The 22,500-nt window shown below is 34.0% G+C and overlaps 1 protein-coding gene and 1 long non-coding RNA gene across 2 annotated transcripts in view; one reads left to right on the forward strand and one right to left on the reverse strand.

Moving 5' to 3' along the window:
* Positions 1–22,500, reverse strand: part of LOC137616966 (uncharacterized) — a 144,924-nt gene that overhangs the window by 48,338 nt on the left and 74,086 nt on the right. The window lies entirely within an intron of this gene.
* On the forward strand, positions 17,311–21,395 carry LOC137616965 (uncharacterized). The gene is made up of 2 exons (XM_068346835.1): positions 17,311–17,581; positions 18,055–21,395. Exon 2 carries the CDS (start codon positions 18,471–18,473, stop codon positions 20,958–20,960), a length of 2,490 nt encoding a protein of 829 aa, XP_068202936.1. The 5' UTR covers positions 17,311–17,581; positions 18,055–18,470; the 3' UTR covers positions 20,961–21,395.

The raw sequence follows: 22,500 nt of genomic DNA on the forward strand, positions 1-22,500 counted from the left end.
ATTATTATTATTATTATTATTATTATTATTTTGCTAAGCTATAACCCTAGTTGGAAAAGCAGGATACTATAAGCCCAAGGGCTCCAACAGGGAAAATAGCCCATTGAGGAAAGGATACAAGGAAAAATAAAATAATTTAAGAACAGCAACAACACCCAAACAATTATTTCCTATATAAATTATAAAAACTTTAACAAAACAAGAGAAGAGAAATCAGATAGAATAGTGTGCCCGAGAGTACCCTCAAGCAAGAGAACTCTAACTCAAAACAGTGGAAATCTATGGTACAGGGGCTATGGCACTATCCAAGACTAGAGAACAAGGATTTGACTTTGGAGTGTCCTTCTCCTAGAAGAGCTGCTTACCTTAGCTAAGGAGTCTCTTCTACCCTTACCAAGAGGAAAGTTGTCACTGAACAATTACACATCAGTAGTTAATGAGAATTCAGATACAAGGTCTGGTTAACCTGATCATTAAGATCATCCTGAGCCTTCAGCAAAAACAAAATTCATAACTATTAATATTCTATAAGAATCAACCAACGAGAATTTGTTATACATCCATTTCTATTTCCCGTTTAATCCCACTATTAGTATTTAAACAAATGTGCGTTCTATCAATTCAAATTAGCCGGAAATCTTTTATTTGAAATGATAGGGAAGAGAACTGTTTCCCTTTTTGTTTTATTACTATTGATTTTAACAATAATGTATAAACTGCACTTGAACAAAAATCTAAAAAATATACTTTGATAAGAATAAAAAATACAGAATACCATAAAGCGTTTTCAATTACCGGGTGTTCAAAAAATCACTCCGCAGTTAACATTCTAGGCCTCTTTTAGCGTTGCCACACCATGAAAAATACTTACAACGGAGAGCCTTTTGAACACCCTGTATAATTTGATTACTTGTTGCTACATTCTTCCACTTACTCTACACCTTCTTTGTCCATCATTCCTCCCTAATCCTCTGCTCATATACCCTCCTCCATCCTCATTATTCTCCGTTCAAAATTTAATCCCCATCCTTCTCTCATATCCCTTATAATTGGGCACCATCGTGTCCACGGGGGGCCACCTTACAAAACCCGCGGGACGTCCCAGGTGTCTTCTGTGTATCTGTGACTTACCCACCACCTTTGAATGACCATCACTACACCAAATAAATCGCACTAATCTGCCATAAATGGGAGATCCGCGCAAATGGATGTCAGGATCTCTGACTTTGCATTAGGGTCCGAAAGCCAAATGTGAAATATTTTGGGAAGCCAAAACGACAGAATTCCAATATATATATATATATATATATATATATATATATATATATATATATATATATACATATATATATATATATATATATATATATATACATATATATATATATGTATGTATATATATATATATATATATATATATATATATATATATATATATATATATATATCTAAAATGGGGCATAATACAGCCTTGAATCTTATGATGCATATAAGTAATTTCGATAAGACCTTTAAGACCAATACACCTGTGCAAGATCGGGCTCTTGTTTGTACAGTATAAACATGGAATGTGTACGTTCGTTAACACTTTTTAGATACCATGAAGATCCCGCATCTCACACTGGACTGCAGAAAACATCTCTCTCTCTCTCTCTCTCTCTCTCTCTCCTCTCTCTCTCTCCTCTCCTCTCTCTCTCTCTCTCTCTCAATCAGTTAATGGAACATCTAGAAAAAAATAATTTGATTTCTAACACTCAGCATGGATTCCGTAAAGGTTTATCAACAGAAACAGCTTTGATGAAATTAACAGATGAAATTTATAAAAAATATTGATAGAAAAAAAGTTTCCATATTAATTTTATGTGACCTATCAAAGGCATTTGATAGTGTCAACCATGATGAATTGTGTAAATCTCTTAAGGAACATTACATTGATACGTTCTGGTTTCAGGATTACTTGAAGGATAGAAGTCAGGTAGTTAGATTAGGAGACGTAAATTCTTGCATTGAAAAGGTTGAATTTGGAGTCCCACAGGGATCTGTCCTAGGTCCAATTCTGTTTTTAGTCTACGTTAATGACATGATTAAATACATAGAAAACTGCTTGCTAATTCAATACGCTGATGACACCCAAGTTCTTTTGGCTGATCAAATAGAAAATTTAGATGGCTTGATAAAAAGGGCTGAACTAATATTGCTCAAAATTAAGAAATATTTTCTAAGAAAAGGGCTATTATTAAATGCCACTAAAACACAGTGCATGTTTGTGGGTAGCTCACAGTATATTAGCAAAATTCCAAATGACATTATAATAAAATGCGATGGTGATGAAGTAAAGATAAGTCAACATGTGAAAAATCTAGGTCTACACATGGACAGGTACATGACATTCAGTACTCACATTGACAAGCTGAGTAGAAAAGTTAGTGGCATTCTAATGTATTTAAGTAGAGTAAAAGATTACTTTGATGATACTACTCGAGCTTTTATTGTGGAAAGTCTGGTCTTGAGTGTAATAAACTACTGTATTAAGATATGGGGGTCTACTAATGATATGCACATGGAAAAAGCTCAAAAAATCCAAAACTTTGCTGGTAGAGTAGCCGTTATTGGGGTGAAAAAACACGATCATATCACCCCAACCCTCCAGCAATTAAAGTGGATAAAATTAAAAGAAAAGTGTATGTACGATGTTTGTGTTTTTGTTTTTAAAAGTTTGAGAAAAGAATATCCCAACTGGCTATACACATTTCCTACAGTTGGTAATTGTAGGAATGCATTAACCAGACAGAATGAAAATCTATTTGTAGACAGCTATCAAACTGATTTGGGTTCACGCTCAATGGCAATAAGGGGCCCAGCTTGCTGGAATAAACTACCTCTGGAAATAAGAAAATGTATAAATGTTAGCTCTGATTTATTCAAAAAGAAACTTAAGCAATATTTTTTAAATTTTACTTGAATGTATATATATCCTAAATTTTTACAATCCAATTATTGTGAATTTTATGTAAATAATGTATATTGTTATGTAACAGAATAACCATTTTATAATGGAATAAAGGTTTTTTTACTTTGACTTTGACTTTGACTCTCTCTCTCTCTCTCTCTCTCTCTCTCTCTCTCTCTCTCTCTCTCTCTCTCTCTCTCTCTCTCTCTCTCTCTCTCTGTTTGTTTTCAGCCTCCATCTATACAAACATACTTAATACGAAAAGTCTTTTACACCCTCATAAATGGAGGCATCATTAACAGCACCTGAGCACAGTAGTATGAAGTTTGACCTATTCTCTTCCTCGCAGCTGGATTGGGGCTTAGGAGACGAGAAAACAAAGCAAAACAACCGGGCATTTATCCGATAATCCATACAAAACAAACGCTGGAGCCCAGCAAAAGGCTTTGATGTCCTTGCCCCGAGGCTAGGCCTATTAGTTAAACCAACATCCCCAACCCTGGGTCAAGTCCCAAGGGAGAAATTAAGACCTTACAGAAAGAGTCCTACTCAATAAGTCTTGGGAGACATTCTACTTATCTGGCAAAAGAAACGAATGGTGGTGGGTAGTCTATCTGGACCGTGGTATTGGGGTGAAAGAGGAAGCAGGAGACTTTAAACCCCTAAACCACAGGCTTCCTCCTTGGATTCCATAGACCCACTTCATGATTGATCTTGTACTAAAAAGTTAATGGCGGGGTGGGCGCTACATCTGCGAAGTCTACGTTAGCGCAAACAAGGGGAAAATACTCCAATTAGATATGCACAAAATAAAATATTTTTATAATGCAAGAGGAGATAAAAATTAAATCTAAATATTCACATGGCTTAGTATATATGGTAATATACAGGGTCTGAAAACTTTGAAACCTTAAATGGCAACATCTCTCTCTCTCTCTCTCTCTCTCTCTCTCTCTCTCTCTCTCTCTCTCTCTCTCTCTCTCTCTCCTGTACAAGATAATGGATTATAAAGTATAATTGTTCAACACAAGAGGTGGCATTTACTTGGATAATTCACACCCTATCGTACAAACATTTAATACGTCGGGTCCTTGTTAGGATCTACAAATAATAAAAAAAAAAAACAAGTTTTTTTTAATTACTAAATCATTCTTATTACGCTCAATAGGATAGGGTAACTTTATTATTATTATTATTATTATTATTATTATTATTATTATTATTATTATTATTATTATTATAATAATAATAATAACAAAAAGTATTTGAATGCCATTCAAATAAAGGGGTAAAGCTATGATCGAATAACCAGGATTCTCATGGGTACACACACACATACACACATATATATATACATACATACATATATATATATATAACATATATATACATATATATGTATATATATATATATATATATATATATATATATATATATATATATATATATATATATATATATATGGGTACGCGCGAATATTACATAAAAATCAGGATATTCCTAATAGGTGTATATATATTGAATCTTACATGCATAAATGAGAGAGAGAGAGAGAGAGAGAGAGAGAGAGAGAGAGAGAGAGAGAGAGAGAGAGAGAGAGAGAGAGAGAGAGAGAAATCTTAAGCTTTGATGATGGTTCATCATCCGTAGACTACCAAACATAAAATATATAAACATAGGATAAACAGAATATATATATATATATATATATATATATATATATATATATATATATATATATATATATATATATATATATGGATACATTGCCTTTTATATAGAAGGATTATTTAGATATTCAGTGGTACACTTTACCAATATTTTGAATATCAATTAACAAAACCACCTGTGAGAGTCAGAGATCATAATTATTCACGAGTATATTGGTACTCATGACTTTTCAAGTGCGCACACTAGTAAAATAGATTTAATTGCCAAATATTCTCGAATAGTACTGTGTGTACATATATATATATATATATATATATATATATATACATATATATATACATACATACATATATATATATATATATATATATATATATATATATATATATATATATAACGTTAATAGACAGACTAAATTAGAGGATATTCTAACATGTGAGAAAAAGAAATGGACATAGGCAGGACATATAATGAGACTTACAGATAATAGACGGATATTAACAATAACAGAATTGGGCGCAAGAGATTGCAAAAGAAGCAGGAGTAGGAAGAGAAGATGACGGATTGACGAACTAAGAGAATTTGCGGGTATAAACTGGCACAGAAAAACCATAAGCAGACTATAGTGGTAGGACATGTCTTAAGGCCATTGTCCTGCAGTGGACTAGCAACGACTGATGATGATGATGATGATGTGTCTGTTTATCTAATTAGTTTAAAAATATGAATTATAAAAATGTCATCACATATTAGTACGGTTCGTGGACGCAACAAGAAGAAAATAATCTTTATCTTTGTCCTTTTAACCTCTTCTTGTCAGCCCGTTTTGCATAACGTACAGAGAGAGAGAGAGAGAGAGAGAGAGAGAGAGAGAGAGAGAGAGAGAGAGAGAGAGAGAGAGAGAGAGAGGTGACCTTTGCGAGGAATTCTGCTTAGCAGCCAAGCAACTCTGAAGTATTAAAAAAATAGATGGTGTCATCACTTTGTGGTTTTGAGCAACACACCAGCCCGAAGACAATTCAATCCCGGTAATCTAAGAGAGGGTCCAGAAAGCAAGTGCCGCTGACACTAAGGACATCATGTATTATTATCTTTATTATTATTACTTGCTAAGCTCAACCCTAGTTGGAAAAGCAGGATGCTAAAGCCCAGGGACTCAGCGAGGAAAGGAAACAAAGGAAAATTAAATATTTTAAGAGCAACAACATTAAAATAAATATTACCTATATAAACTATAAAAACTAACAAAAACAAGTGGAAGAGAAATAAGATAGAATCGCGTGCCCGAGTGTACCTTTAAGCTAGAGAACTCAACCCAAGACAGTGGAAGACCATGGTACAGAGGCTATGGCACTATCCAAGATTGGAGAACAATGTTTTTGATTTGGAGTGCTGCTTACCATAGTTAAAGTATCTTTTACCCTTACCGAGAGTAAAGTAGCCACTGAACTATTGCAGTGCAGTTAAGCCATTGATCAAAGTAGAATTGTATATGTATAAGTAAATCCCACCTAAACGTCCTCTACCCCTTGAGATGGGGTTTCAAATCTTACTCGTACATACATATGCACATACAATTACGGGAAGCATTTTCTTACGGTTTATTTTTTCATCCTTTTTTTCCATTTCTTCATATCAGTGCGCCGTATTCAATCCCTGAGGTGGGCGTGTCCTGAGTCAATGTGCCAGCCTTCATGCCATGTTGTTACGGGAAAGTGGGCTTCAGACGCATGCGCCTAACATTCATTTCTCTTGATGTCACAAGGACCTTGTCACCGTCGCTCCCTTTTATATAACATTTAGTTCAGCTGGACAACTTACGCAGAGGGCTAGAGACAGAACCAGGAGGAGGCAATTGACAACGCACGTCGAGGACATGGCACCTAGATAGATAGATAAATCAGGCAAAAAAAAAAAAAAAAAAGTATAAAATCAGTCATACCTTAAATTTTCTCTATTGTTAACACACAATTGGAAATTCAGTAATGAAAATACAAGATATGGTTTGTAAATCACCAAGGTAGTTCAATATATATATATGTCTCTTGTCTGACGTACACACATATCTGATAGCTTAAGAGGCAGGATGATTAGAACTGTAATCTGAAAAGTGTTTTGATAAAACAACTTGGAGAGAGAGAGAGAGAGAGAGAGAGAGAGAGAGAGAGAGAGAGAGAGAGAGAGAGAGAGAGAGAGATCATTTCCTCTTCTGAATTAGAAACCCGCGCTTCTTAGTCCTAACCTAACTGGCACTCAGGGGAAACCGAATCACGTTTTTCTAACCGAACAATGTCAGCGCCAACTTTGTGTCCTGAAGGTTAGGCACATGATTCACAGTAATGAACAAATGTAACCCTTTTTTCCCTTGAAAATCCGAGACCGATGCCAAGTCAGTACTGAGGTTTGATTTATATTTGGAGGAACAGTGTGGATACAGAGAGGGGAAGGGGGTCAAACAATGAATGTCATTGTACGAGAGAAAGAATGTCATTATCAATAATGAGGAAGAGTTGATGATGCCAGTAGTGAAGGATGTAGGTTTGTCTAAAGAGAGATAGAGAGAGATTGCCTCGTCGGGGCTCTTTGGTTTTGAATTATTGAAGTGGAGAGAGAGAGGAGAGGAGAGAGAGAGAGAGAGAGAGAGAGAGAGAGAGAGAGAGAGAGAGAGAGAGAGAGGAGAGAGAGAGAGAGATGGGGGTGCCAACGAAAAGCATACTACGAAGGCGTCAACGATATGACGTTGAAGAAGCCTGTTGATGGAAGGGATAGCTATTCGCAGTTTGTGAACCAGACCTGGAGCTTCTACTCCACTAAACCAATTTCCTGGTAACACTTTCAGTGAGATCTATATTTTCACATTTTTTTTTTTTATGGTATTTGTCCTCAAATAATAACTGTTTTATTAGTTTATTCATACATCTTGACTCTCATGATAACAATCATCTACTTAATTGGAATTTTAACCTGTTGAATTTCTTCAATTTCACCATTTGCTGCCCTATATACATATCCTCATATACAAAGAACTTGTCAGCATACTAATGCCTAAGCCTCCTCTTCAACCAAGCTTGGACCAAGGCGAACGAGGGAATGGCTAATGGTGATTCAAAAGGTAGATAAAAAGACTTGGGACCCACGCCGCCCACACACACATCTGGGAGATGCTGCGATTCCACCATCCCGCTTGGACCATTGGAATTGCAGGTTTTCTTTCCTATTATAATTCGTTGCTAACTTTAACCTTGTGTTTCAATATCGTTATTGTAGTAATCTTATTGATGTCCGATTAATGTAATTTGCTCAAGAAATCTTTGCTGGAGTGTATGCTAAAAGTTATGGTATCTTTATAATATTCATATCAATCACCAATATATATATATATATATTATATATATATATATATATATATATATATATATATATATTTGTGTGTGTGTATGTGTCTGTGTATGTATGTGTGCATCAAATTTATAAACCTTCAGTATATTTGTATCATTACTATCATTATTACTATCATGAATATACAGTATCATAAAAAGGACAGTAATGCAAGGGTAAATTAAGATACCGTACCAAAAAAAAGACAGCAAAATGCAAAGTTGATACATGACGTCACGTTCCAGTCGTAAGGACGTTGAAAAATGGCATCTATTAATTAAAAGCCACCATTATTACACACTGGAAAAACTGGACAAATGGAGACACTTTTAACTTTGATATTGTACTGTAATGAGCCACATTTAACTTTGATATTGTACTGTACTGAGCCACATTTACCTTTGATATTGTACTGTACTGAGCCACATTTAACTTTGATATTGTATTGTACTGAGCCACATTTATCTTTGATATTGTACTGTACTGAGCCACATTTAACTTTGATATTGTACTGTACTGAGCCACATTTAACTTTGATATTGTACTGTACTGAGCCACATTTAACTTTGATATTGTACTGTACTGAGCCACATTTAACTTTGATATTGTACTGTATTGAGCCACATTTAACTTTGATATTGTACTGTACTGAGCCACATTTAACTTTGATATTGTTCTGTACTGAGCCACATTTAACTTTGATATTGTACTGTACTGAGCCACATTTAACTTTGATATTGTACTGTACTGAGCCACATTTAACTTTGATATTGTTCTGTACTGAGCCACATTTAACTTTGATATTGTACTGTATTGAGCCACATTTAACTTTGATATTGTACTGTACTGAGCCACATTTAACTTTGATATTGTACTGTACTGAGCCACATTTAACTTTGATATTGTACTGTACTGAGCCACATTTAACTTTGATATTGTACTGTATTGAGCCACATTTAACTTTGATATTGTACTGTACTGAGCCACATTTAACTTTGATATTGTACTGTATTGAGCCACATTTAACTTTGATATTGTACTGTACTGAGCCACATTTAACTTTGATATTGTACTGTACTGAGCCACATTTAACTTTGATATTGTTCTGTACTGAGCCACATTTAACTTTGATATTGTACTGTACTGAGCCACATTTAACTTTGATATTGTACTGTACTGAGCCACATTTAACTTTGATATTGTTCTGTACTGAGCCACATTTAACTTTGATATTGTACTGTATTGAGCCACATTTAACTTTGATATTGTACTGTACTGAGCCACATTTAACTTTGATATTGTACTGTACTGAGCCACATTTAACTTTGATATTGTACTGTACTGAGCCACATTTAACTTTGATATTGTACTGTATTGAGCCACATTTAACTTTGATATTGTACTGTACTGAGCCACATTTAACTTTGATATTGTTCTGTACTGAGCCACATTTAACTTTGATATTGTACTGTACTGAGCCACATTTAACTTTGATATTGTACTGTACTGTACAAATCCAAATTGTTCAAATTTCATCCAGACTCTATATACTATGCGTATCTTCAAATGCTGTTTTTATTTATGTCTATCCTTTGTATAATGATTAATGTACTGCAAAGTCTTCATCAAAGCGTGTAATTGTTGAAGGATACTGGTAAGAACTTCCATTGATCCAGTAACCTTGTGATGATGCAACCTTGGGCTCACCCACATTTGGTTAAAATAATAAAAAAAAAAAAACTTGTAGACGCTAGAAATTTAACGCGTGTTAAGACACGAAGATTTCTAGTACATTAAATCCTTTGGAGCAGCATCCCTGATTACATATGCAAACATACGTAGATCATATATATACAAATAAACATATATATATATATATATATATATATATATATATATATATATATATATATATATATATATATACGTGTGTGTGTGTGTGTTTGTTATTTGTGCATGTGCGTATTTGTGAACATTATAGTCTCCATGAATCACCTCTCTAAAAATTTGCTGATACAGAATTGCATTGCCTCGCAAAGTTATATATACATTTATGGCTCCATAAACATACACATCTCTCTCTCTCTCTCTCTCTCTCTCTCTCTCTCTCTCTCTCTCTCTCTCTCTATATATATATATATATATATATATATATATATATATATATATATATATATATATTAAAGTTTATTTGAACAATATTCTTAATTTTCCTACCACAAGGTTATACATACATACATACACACAAATATATTCATATGTGATTTTTAATCATGATTGTTTCATGACTTCCACCAAAGTACCAAGTAAGCAAGATCTTTGGGATACCGCAAGCCTCCGTCAATACTAAGTTTGGCGTTAACAGGGATGCCCTACATCCGAACCTAACTTATCTATAATATCTTAAGTAACAGCTACTCCTGAGTTTCGTCCATGATAAAGATGTCTTAAAATTCACTATATAAAAATTGTAATGATCGTGCAGATAAACAAAACAAAAAAGCGGAAACAAATATATTACTCCTTTATCGGATGTAATTAGTCACTGCGACTAACTGTGGTTAACAATTTAGCAGCTTCCGTGTTAGCGAGTCAAGAATAAATTCCATTTAGATTTCTTGCGCTTTCAATGGTGAAATTATAGTTCCAAATGTCTGGATGAGAGTAGTATTCGAAATAAAAACACCGTTACGTAAATGTTTCGACGAATAATAACAATAATGATAAAAGGTTGATTGGCAAGTCTTCACCATCACGTTTTCCTACAGTTGCGGTGGTGTGTGAAGTTATCATACATCTGGTTTTCAGCAGACGGTTCCCTGCATCTTACGGGTGACTCGCTGTCTTTTTTTTTTTCTTTTTTTTTTCTTGTCCTATCCTATATTTTGTGGTATTTCTATCACCTACGGGGAAACAGGAGGATAAAAAAATATGACCTTCGGTATATTACGGCTGAATTAAGGGCGGTAACCATCCGAAAAAAGGGGAAATGTTCAACGTTGAGGGAATTAAATGCAAAGCTAATAATAGGCAACTGTTAAAACAAAGAAATCATCGGAAGGAATGTTAACAATTACTGTGGACTGCAATGCGAAGTTAAAGTACAAACACTCTCTCTCTCTCTCTCTCTCTCTCTCTCTCTCTCTCTCTCTCTCTCTCTCTATATATATATATATATATATATATATATATATATATATATATATATACATATATATATATATATATATATATATATATATATATATATATATATATATATATAGTTTTGACACAATAAAAGAGAGAGAGGGAACTTTATTGATTACCTGACATATATTTTAAATTTCTTCGTAACACAATGCTTGTGTCTGTATATGAGCACAGTATAAAGTTTAGCGACTGTATAGCATCTAACACTTCTGTTCTAGCATACGATTGACCATCTAATCATATTCAGAATAAATAAATCATGCAGAGCGATTTTAAATATTCGAAAAAAAAACTAGTAACACGAGTAATGTTGATCCATATCAGAAAAATACTTTTTGCTGCCATTAATGGTAGTTAACATTTGTGTTTTTTATCAGAAAAAAGACAGTTAATGTTTAGACGAAATACCTCATGGAGGCGGAAAAATATAGATGTATTTTTTTATCAGCATAGACAAAAAAAAAATCCATTGCAAAGCATTTAGAAATGTTATATTTACTTATTTTTCATTGAGATATTTGGAACAAAATTAAATATTTTTTGGCCAGAAAATGCAATCAAATCACTGTAGTTCCACACTAGAGGGATGTAAGGGTAAAATCAGGTCAAACGAGGTGTAAAACTGGTAGGTCGTACTTTAAATTATATATAGTAGTATAGGAAGTTATCAAAAGGATTTTGTCGTTAACTACACATATTCAAGGGTCTAAGAAAAATACATTGTTACTTATGTCTATTACCAGGATTTCTCTCTCTCTCTCTCTCTCTCTCTCTCTCTCTCTCTCTCTCTCTCTCTCTCTCTCTCTCTCTCTACATATATACAGTATACATAAATATGTATATATATATATATATATATGTGTGTGTGTGTGTGTGTGTGTGTGTGTGTGTGTAGAGAGAGAGAGAGAGAGAGAGAGAGAGAGAGAGAGAGAGAGAGAGAAGGTTAATGAATATACGTACTTAGGATAGGCAGCAAGTGATTCCCACATCATGATACCGAAATTAAAAGGATAAGCATGAGATGGAAAGCTTTTGGTAAACAAAATGAGAATATGAAAAGTAAAATGTCACTTTCTCTAAAAGGAAACGTATGTAATCAGATGGTTCTACCTGTATTAGGTAATACATCAGAAACTTGGAGCCTTACCAAAGCCTTAGAACATAAGCTAGTTACAACTCTAAGAGATATGGGAAGAATAATGATGTGAATAACACTAAGTGAGAGAAAAAGAGCAACATGGATACGAGAACCATCTGAAGTAGAGGATATTCTAACATGTAAGAAGAGGAAATGGACATGGGCAGGACATATACTAGATGGACATTAAGGATAACTGGATAGGTCCCTAGAGATTGCAAACGAGGCAGAGGAAGAAAGAGGAGACGCTAGATTGACGAGGTAAGAAAATTTATTCTAATGTTATTGTTCTTAAGATTTTCTATTTTTCCTTGTTTCCTTTTCTCATGGAGCTATTTTCCCTGTTGGGGCCCCTGGGCTTATAGCATCCTGCTTTTCCAACTAGGGTTGTAGCTTAGCAAATAATAATAATAATAATAATAATAATAATGATAATAAACTGGTATAGAAAGACCATAAATAGACGCGAATGGAAAGACATGTCTGAAGCCTTTGTCTTGTATTGGGCTGGCTACGGTTGATAATGATGGTATGTATGTGTGCGTGAGTGAGTAGGCTATATATATATATATATATATATATATATATATATATATATATATATATATATATATATATATATATATATCTGTACGTGTTTATGAATGTGTATATATTCAAATAACATATATTTATAGCTATATATATATATATATATATATATATATATATATATATATATATATATATGCATATATATATATATGCATATATATATATATATATATATATATATATATATATATATATGTGTGTGTATATATACTGTATATACATACAATATGCCTCACTGTGAAAAAGCGAAGTATGCAGAAGGGCCAATAACCCTTGCTCTATATCCACGTGACATTGCAGGAGTCGTGGAATGTTTCTCTCTCTCTCTCTCTCTCTCTCTCTCTCTCTCTCTCTCTCTCTCTCTCTCTCTCTCTCTCTCTCTCTCTCTGTAATGACGGGCTTTCATTTGTTTTCGTGAATCACATGTCATTGACCTAAGAATATCACCGGAAGTAGAGTACATTTCTTGAAACAACTTTCGCATTTGACCTGATTTACAGACATTATTTGGCAAGTCATTCATACATTTGTCTATGCAATTATTCATTCGTTTATCTATTTGCCGAAGACAAAGAAAGAACACTGGGAAGAATGATAATGTAAGTCTTGCGCTTACATTAAATATTTGGAAAAAAAAAGAAATATTTTTTCTTACTTTATTCTATTCTTTCAAACATCAAATTTCTATATCATTAAAATTATTTTCCTTCCTCTTATTCATTCAGCAGCCTAAAATATGATATAAACAGCTTTACTACCTTATTCATTTATCAATATCCAATTTTATACCTGTGAATTACTCTTCAGGATTATTTATATATTTATCTAATACTTCTATCTATATCTCTACTGGTTAATTGTTAACGTAACTCAACTCTCCCATTAATATAATAAAAACAACTTGATTAATAAAATTAAATGAACGATAACCAGTCAAGGCTTTCGAGATAGATAAGATCAGTCTCTCGTAGCGCGTCTCTCTTCATCTCAAATGAAACCTTTCTCTGGCTGGATTTGACGTTCCCTCATTCAAGTCTCTTATTCAATGTTTTCATAGTTAGTTATTCGCTAATTTTAGTCGACTTATACAACTTGGTACCTCTGACCTCTATATACGAAACGCCATATCATTTTGATTCTATGGATGAGCCGGGATGATGCAGAATGTTGATAAGTTGGAGTCTTATACAACTAATTTGAGTTCACTTATATAATTTTCGCATCGCTGGACTAGACTTATATAATGCCCACTAATTCTCAAGCAATCAATCGCTATGTACACTGTCAATGAAGTTCTTATTTTATTTATTGAGTTGTCATACCAGTTGTCCTTCGAATATTTTAGTACAAGAAATGCAAGAATTTTTAGAAATTCAATCACATTCTTATTGATGGCCTATTGCCAGGCTGACACTTGCACGACTTTCTGCCACGAATTTGTCGTGGCAAGTCGTGACATTTTGTGGCACGAACTGGAAAATAAAGAAAAAAAAAAATTACCTCAGAATCACAGCTCACCTGTCCACATTGACACGCACTGGCACGACGAGTTCACCACGAGTTCATGCATAGTTTTAGCATAGTTTGCGCACTTCCCGCATCGTCCCGACGAGTTCACGCACAGTTCGCGCATAGTTCACGCCGCATTCACGAAATTTTGTTGTGACCAAAATTTTGAACATTTCAAAATTCTCGTCACGACAAGCCACGATGTCACGACAGGTTCACGACGAGTTCACTCCAGTTCACGACGAGTTCACGCCAGTTCATGACTCGAGTCGTGACAATGCGTGCCACAAATTCGTGCAAGTATCAGGGTACCTTATTAGATACGTCCCTGCCTGGAGATCTGCCGAAATGGGGTTCGAGCAAGGCCGTGGTTCGAGTCCCGCTCAAGATTAATAGTTTCTTGTAGTGTATACAACCTCACCATTCATGTTAGCTAAGGATTGAGGGTGGTTTGGGAGAGCCTAGAAGTCTACCTGCTAAGTCATCAGCAGCCATTGCCTGGCCATCCTAGTCCAAGCTTGGGTGGAGAGGAAGCTTGGGCGCTGATCTTATGTATATAAGGTCAGTCTCTGGGCCATTGTCCTACTTGGGCATTGTCACTGTCCCTTGGTAGAAACCTTAGGTCATACTAGTCTGTTTCCCTTTAAACCTTTAAAACGTTAAAAATCATATAAATAACAGAAACGAACTAACTTTAACCTGGAACTTCACTTCCTCCTCTTCACATGTCCATAATAAAAAGCATCAAATGTAAATATTATCCTCTTAGAATGTATCGTGAAAAGGTAAAGAGTTGGGAAAATTCGTTACGTCAAAGGGTTCATGACGTCACAGGTACAAAAAATATTTACGGTCTCGAAGACAGCATTGCGTCATATCCTGGCCCTGAAGGGGAACTTGAAAATGTCGTCTTAGCAGAGGAAATACTTCAGCTACCGTATTGTTACAATAAAAATTACACATACACATACACACACACACACACACACATATATATACATATATATATATATATATATATATATATATATATATATATATATATATATATATATATATATATATACTGCATAAGCAATTAAACACACGCACAACAAATAACTCTCTCTCTCTCTCTCTCTCTCTCTCTCTCTCTCTCTCTCTCTCTCTCTCTACAGTATATATATATATATATATATATATATATATATATATATATATATATATACATATACATATATATATATATATGTATACTGCATATATATATATATATATATAATTTCTCCTACGCCTATTGGCGCAAAGGGCCTCAGTTAGATTTCTCCAGTCGTCTCTATCTTGAGCTTTTAAAGCAATACTTCTTCATTCATCATCTCCTACTTCACGCTTCTTAGTTCTCAGCCATGTAGGCCTGGGTCTTCCGACTCTTCTAGTGGCTTGTGGAGCCCAATTGAAAGTTTGGTGAAGTAATCTCTCTTGGGGCGTACGAAGGGCATGCCCAAACCATCTCATTCAACCCATCAACATGAATTTATCCACATATGGTACTTGAGTAATCTCTCCTATAGTTTCATTTCTAATCCTGTCCTGCCAATATTCTTCTAAGGGCTCTGTTCTCAAATCTACAAAATCTGTTGGACATAGTTCCTAAATATTCAAATGATTTCACCTCATTAATCCTTTCTCCTTTCAATGATATTTCATCTTCCATTGAACATTCCGTTCTCATCATCTCTGTCTTTCCTCTATTCATCTTGAGCCCAACCTCATGTGATATTTCATGCATTCTGGTAAGCAAGCTTTGCTAGTCCTTCGGTGTTCTGCTAATAAGGACAACGTCATCAGCATACTCTAAGTCAGCTAATTTCCCATTACCAATCCAGTCCAATCCTTCTCCGCCATTTCCAACTGTTCTATGTATTACAAAATCCATGGGGAGGATAAACAACAAGGGTGACAACACATACCCTTGGACTACTCCACTGTTTACTGGAAATTAATTTGATAGGACTCCATTAACATTAATTTTGCACTTGCTATGCTCATGAACAGACTTAATCGAATTTACATATTTTAGAGGAGCTCCACAATAACGCAGGACTCTCCACAATATTGGATTTTGCACACTATCAAAGGCTTTTTCATAGTTCACAAATGCTATCAAAAGTAGATTTCTATATTCTACACATAGCTGTACCACATGTCTTAAAATGAAAATTTGGCCAGTACAATTTCTACCCTTTCCAACTTCTGCTTGTTCATCTATCAGCTTTTCATTAATCTTTCTCTCTAGTCTATTTATAATGAGCATACTATATATTTTTATGACAACTGACGTAATTGTGATCCCTCTGTAATTATTACAATCAATCAGATCTCCTTTATTTTTCACTTTCACCAATACTCCTAGCTCCCATTCATCAGGTTTTGCCTCTTGATGCCACATTCTACAAAATAACCATTTAAGTATTGTGGAAGTCACTTCTGTATAAAATATATATTTAAATATATATTCCTAAAATATTTTGTTAAAAGTTTATGGATATTTTGGGTGATTGAGAAATTTTCTTTATGATCGGTAATTACCTTACCTGGAGAAACATTCCTTTGAATTGGTTATTATCTCCGTAGTTTATTTTAGAATTTCTTTGAATTTGTTTCTTTCAATTTGTTTATTCTAATTTAATTCTGGTTTGTTCAATTAATGTTTGAGGCTTTATTTTTCCTAATCACTGTAAATAAAATTGTGCTAATTAACCGACCTCAACCTTCGTTGTGCAAACCAAAGTAAATAGGAGTTAAAGATAACTACTAACTACCTAATTTTCTGAATATTCCGAGCCAAACAACTCTACGAAGTAACTTCGAAGTCACTGTTGGAAGGGAAAGAGTCCAACACCAACCGTCAAGAAGTGATTACTCTCCTTCACCTCACCTTACCTTGGGACATTTTACCGGTTCTATTTGTCGTCGTAGTGCTGGACTTTTTCTAAATTACTCTACAACGATGGGACTCTTTGTGTTTAGTGCTACGAAAACCGAGTGTAAAACTATGAAGAACTAAATTAACTCTACACCTCGTCTGATGAATGTGGAGGCGACCAACAGCAAAGGCTATGGAATCATCATACCCATGCTCTTTTTCATCCTATGAAGTCATTATAAGGTGGGTCATTGTATTGATTGGCACAATAGTAGTGGCATTTCTTTGGTGACTTTTATCATCCTCAAGTCAAAAAATAAATAAAGCCTTGAACTCAGTAATTGAAAATTGCTCTTGAAACTAGGTTTGTTTATAGGCTACTCTAATTAAAATTATCAATTGTCGACCTTAAATTGCTTGTTAATTGAAATTCGGCCTTTTAACGTATATTCTTAAGTGATGCCCTCATCACATATATTTAATTTGTTAATTAGGTCAAAATATGATTGAAATTGTTGACTTTTGATTTGCAATTTTAAAATTTAATTAAATTGATATTAGTTTTGGAGGTGAATTTAACTTTTTGATTTACCTTTATATATTGTAAACAATTTTAGTGTAGTCAAAAACTATATTCATATTTTCATTTAAACAATTCTATACAAATTCTGGTTTTCAATTTGAATTGGGTGGTTAAAGATTTACCTATCTTTTAGGTCTGGCTCAAGGTGGAGTGGAAAGCTTGGGACAGGAGTACATCTGCCAATGCTTCTAGGTTTGCTTTACCAGAAGCAATCGCTACTCCAAGTGAACTAGCATCAACTGACAACCAACTATATATAATAAATTTGTCAAGATTATTTAAAATCTACAGATGTTAGTTTCTGTATTACAAATAAATATTTTGTTATAACACGGTCGTTTGTCCTAAGTCAATTTTTTCTGCTCATGGCGACCGTGACAGGATTGAGGATGTTGGTTGTTAAGAGTTGCTGCTGGTTCGCTTCCAAGCTAGTCAGACGAGGTGTAATTTATCATTTATATTTCCTTGATTAAATTTTAAGATTACGTATATTTCCATTGCCGTTTTGACTTTATTAGGCTTTATATTCTTACTGAAACTGGTATCAAGATGACTGAGTTATTGATTAAATCACGAAAATATGTTAGAAAGTCCGTTACTGAAATTTACAATAAGAAGGATCAGTTTTCATTATATAGTGATATTGAACGTTCTACACTGAAACTGAGGCTTGAAGAGCATTTCACGAAATTATCTGACTTAGATTCTAAAATACAAACTTCAAAGTTTTCTACTGACTGTGATGAAGCTGCTTTGGAAGTTGAGCTTGATGCATGTGAACAGTACAAAACTAAAATTCAAGAGAGCATCTCTACTTTACAAAATTTACCTCAGGTTCGGCATCTGCCTATAGATATTCAGTCACATCAGTCCTTGTTAAAGAGTCCTCATGCTCCTTTACCAACCTTCAATAGTACTGAAGGCGAAGATCTTGGGAAGTTTTTTGGAGAATTTGAACAAACCCTTTCAAAGTTTAAGTTCCCAGAATATGATAAGTTATTGTTGTTAAAACAGCAGGTAAAGGGAAGAGCTCTTACATTAATTAACACTTTGGATGTTCAAAGTCAGAGTTATGCTGATGCAAAAGCTTTGCTAGAGAAGGCTTTAGGCTCAAGAGAAGTTCAAATTTTTAATACCATAAAGCAAATCTCTTCAATAAAACTTTCAGATGATGATGATCCTTTTGATTATATTGGGAAAGTAAGCAATTTAGTAGCAAGCGTTAAGACCTTAAATATTGATGTTGACATGTTTCTTCAGTTCTTCTTCTGGAATGGCTTAAATGAGAAATTTAAGTGTCATATGACTGCCATAACTAACAAAATTAGGCCATCTCTTGCAGAGATTAGGGATAATTTCTTTGATGCTAGTGAGAGATATTTACAAGGTAAAAAATTTAAGAAAGTGGAGAAACATAAGTCTGACACTACTAGCTTTGCTGCCAAGGTTTCTTTTGACTCTAAAGTAGGTAAATGCAGCATTTGTAGTAGATTAGGCAAAGATCCAAGTCATTTTTTGAGTAAATGTCCTAACTTTGTTTCTAGCAAAGATAAAAGAACAAAATTGGAGGAACTGGGTGCTTGCTCAAAGTGTGGCTATCCAAGTCATATATTATCAGAATGCAGATTCAGATTTAATTCCAAATGTAAAGGCTGCAAAGGCTGGCATATGTCATTTTTGTGTCCCGATGAAAAAGGTGCTACCAGTATTAAAGAAAATCCAAATTCCGAAAAGAAAAAAGGTAAAGCCAGTAACAGTACAGATAGAGTTAGAAACTCTGAGAGTGGTAATGGAGATGTTGTTGGTAGTTCAAGCAGTAGTGTTGCTGCTATAACTGAAGTTTTAAATTGTGAGGTTGAGGGATATACAATTTTGCCAACTTTTAATATTTCAATTAAAGGTACCAATCTCAGGGTCCTTAAAGACACTGGATGTCAAGCAAATTACATTGAAGAAAATTTGGCTCAAGATTTAAATTTGAAAGTTGTAAATAATGGAGTTTCTTTAACCATTAATGGTATTAATTCCTCTAAGAGTTATAAGACTAAACAAGTTGAAATTGAGTTGCCAATTGGTAACAATAGTTACATTGTATATGCATTTTGTCTTCCCTCAATTGATGTTTCATTGCAATTACCTGGGTTAAATGAAGTAGTCAGTGGGTTTGTTTCAAAGGGATACAAGCTAGCAGATCGGGGATTGTTAAATTCTACAGATAGGATAGACAATATTAAATTTATATTAGGATCAGAGTCCTTGCATTGTATCCCTGAAAAGGATATAGTATTTGGAAAATCCAATGACTCCATTTATTCTGATACATGCTTGGGTATATTATTAAAGGGAGACATAAATAAATTAAAGAGCAATTTAAGATTCTTGAAGCCTTGTTCTTCCATGAAGTCAAATGTGCAACATATGTTAAAAGCTGTAAATGTACTTCCAACAAGGACGAAAGAGAACGTTTCAGTAGAATCTTCATCTTTAAATGACCTGGAGACTTCTAATACATATGAGTTGTTTGATGATGATGGTCAGATAATAGAATCTGAGTTGAATAGGGCTACAAATGAATGCTTAGAACTCTCTTGTAAATATTATGTTGGGGAAGACAGAGGTCAATATCATGAAGATAATGTAGAACTGAATGACAGGCTTATAGAGTATGCTTTAGAAGAAACCCATAGGACTGCTGATGGAAGATTGTGTATGCCACTGTTATGGAACCCGAAAGTTAGTCATCTACTAGGCCGCAACTACAATTTAGCCAAATCAGTGTTGAAAACCCTTACATCTAAATTAGAGAAATTTCCTGATAAGTTAGCCTTAGTAAATGACACCTTTAAGACTCGGGAAACATTAGGCATCATTAAGGAGAATATGACTAAAGCCATTGATTACCCCATAGGAATTGTTAAAGGGCTGACCAAGAATATTTACGATGAAGTTACTGGGGCTAAATTAATGCTAGGTAAAAGTCGAAGATTTGTCAAGCGTCATGTGACAAGCCTGATTCCTTTAATGTCAAGTGACCATTGACAGCATGGCTAAAACTTAGGAAATTCTTTCACTGTTTCATAGGAAGACATTTAGTCTGTATATTTTATCAGTTAAGTTTATTTTGTTTTAAATTTATTTTCCATTGACTTTTCAGGTGAAAATTCAATCCCTCCCCTCGGAGTGTATAAAATATATATTTAAATATATATTCCTAAAATATTTTGTTAAAAGTTTATGGATATTTTGGGTGATTGAGAAATTTTCTTTATGATCGGTAATTACCTTACCTGGAGAAACATTCCTTTGAATTGGTTATTATCTCCGTAGTTTATTTTAGAATTTCTTTGAATTTGTTTCTTTCAATTTGTTTATTCTAATTTAATTCTGGTTTGTTCAATTAATGTTTGAGGCTTTATTTTTCCTAATCACTGTAAATAAAATTGTGCTAATTAACCGACCTCAACCTTCGTTGTGCAAACCAAAGTAAATAGGAGTTAAAGATAACTACTAACTACCTAATTTTCTGAATATTCCGAGCCAAACAACTCTACGAAGTAACTTCGAAGTCACTGTTGGAAGGGAAAGAGTCCAACACCAACCGTCAAGAAGTGATTACTCTCCTTCACCTCACCTTACCTTGGGACATTTTACCGGTTCTATTTGTCGTCGTAGTGCTGGACTTTTTCTAAATTACTCTACAACGATGGGACTCTTTGTGTTTAGTGCTACGAAAACCGAGTGTAAAACTATGAAGAACTAAATTAACTCTACACCTCGTCTGATGAATGTGGAGGCGACCAACAGCAAAGGCTATGGAATCATCATACCCATGCTCTTTTTCATCCTATGAAGTCATTATAAGGTGGGTCATTGTATTGATTGGCACAATAGTAGTGGCATTTCTTTGGTGACTTTTATCATCCTCAAGTCAAAAAATAAATAAAGCCTTGAACTCAGTAATTGAAAATTGCTCTTGAAACTAGGTTTGTTTATAGGCTACTCTAATTAAAATTATCAATTGTCGACCTTAAATTGCTTGTTAATTGAAATTCGGCCTTTTAACGTATATTCTTAAGTGATGCCCTCATCACATATATTTAATTTGTTAATTAGGTCAAAATATGATTGAAATTGTTGACTTTTGATTTGCAATTTTAAAATTTAATTAAATTGATATTAGTTTTGGAGGTGAATTTAACTTTTTGATTTACCTTTATATATTGTAAACAATTTTAGTGTAGTCAAAAACTATATTCATATTTTCATTTAAACAATTCTATACAAATTCTGGTTTTCAATTTGAATTGGGTGGTTAAAGATTTACCTATCTTTTAGGTCTGGCTCAAGGTGGAGTGGAAAGCTTGGGACAGGAGTACATCTGCCAATGCTTCTAGGTTTGCTTTACCAGAAGCAATCGCTACTCCAAGTGAACTAGCATCAACTGACAACCAACTATATATAATAAATTTGTCAAGATTATTTAAAATCTACAGATGTTAGTTTCTGTATTACAAATAAATATTTTGTTATAACACGGTCGTTTGTCCTAAGTCAATTTTTAATTTGATAGGACTCCATT

Source organism: Palaemon carinicauda, chromosome 23 (assembly GCF_036898095.1).
Source record: "Palaemon carinicauda isolate YSFRI2023 chromosome 23, ASM3689809v2, whole genome shotgun sequence".
Taxonomy (NCBI): Eukaryota; Metazoa; Arthropoda; class Malacostraca; order Decapoda; family Palaemonidae; genus Palaemon; species Palaemon carinicauda.

What these genes read in the sequence shown, in the direction of transcription:
- LOC137616965 (XM_068346835.1), top strand. Translation starts at nt 18,471, where the DNA reads ATGACTGAGTTATTGATTAAATCACGAAAATATGTTAGAAAGTCCGTT.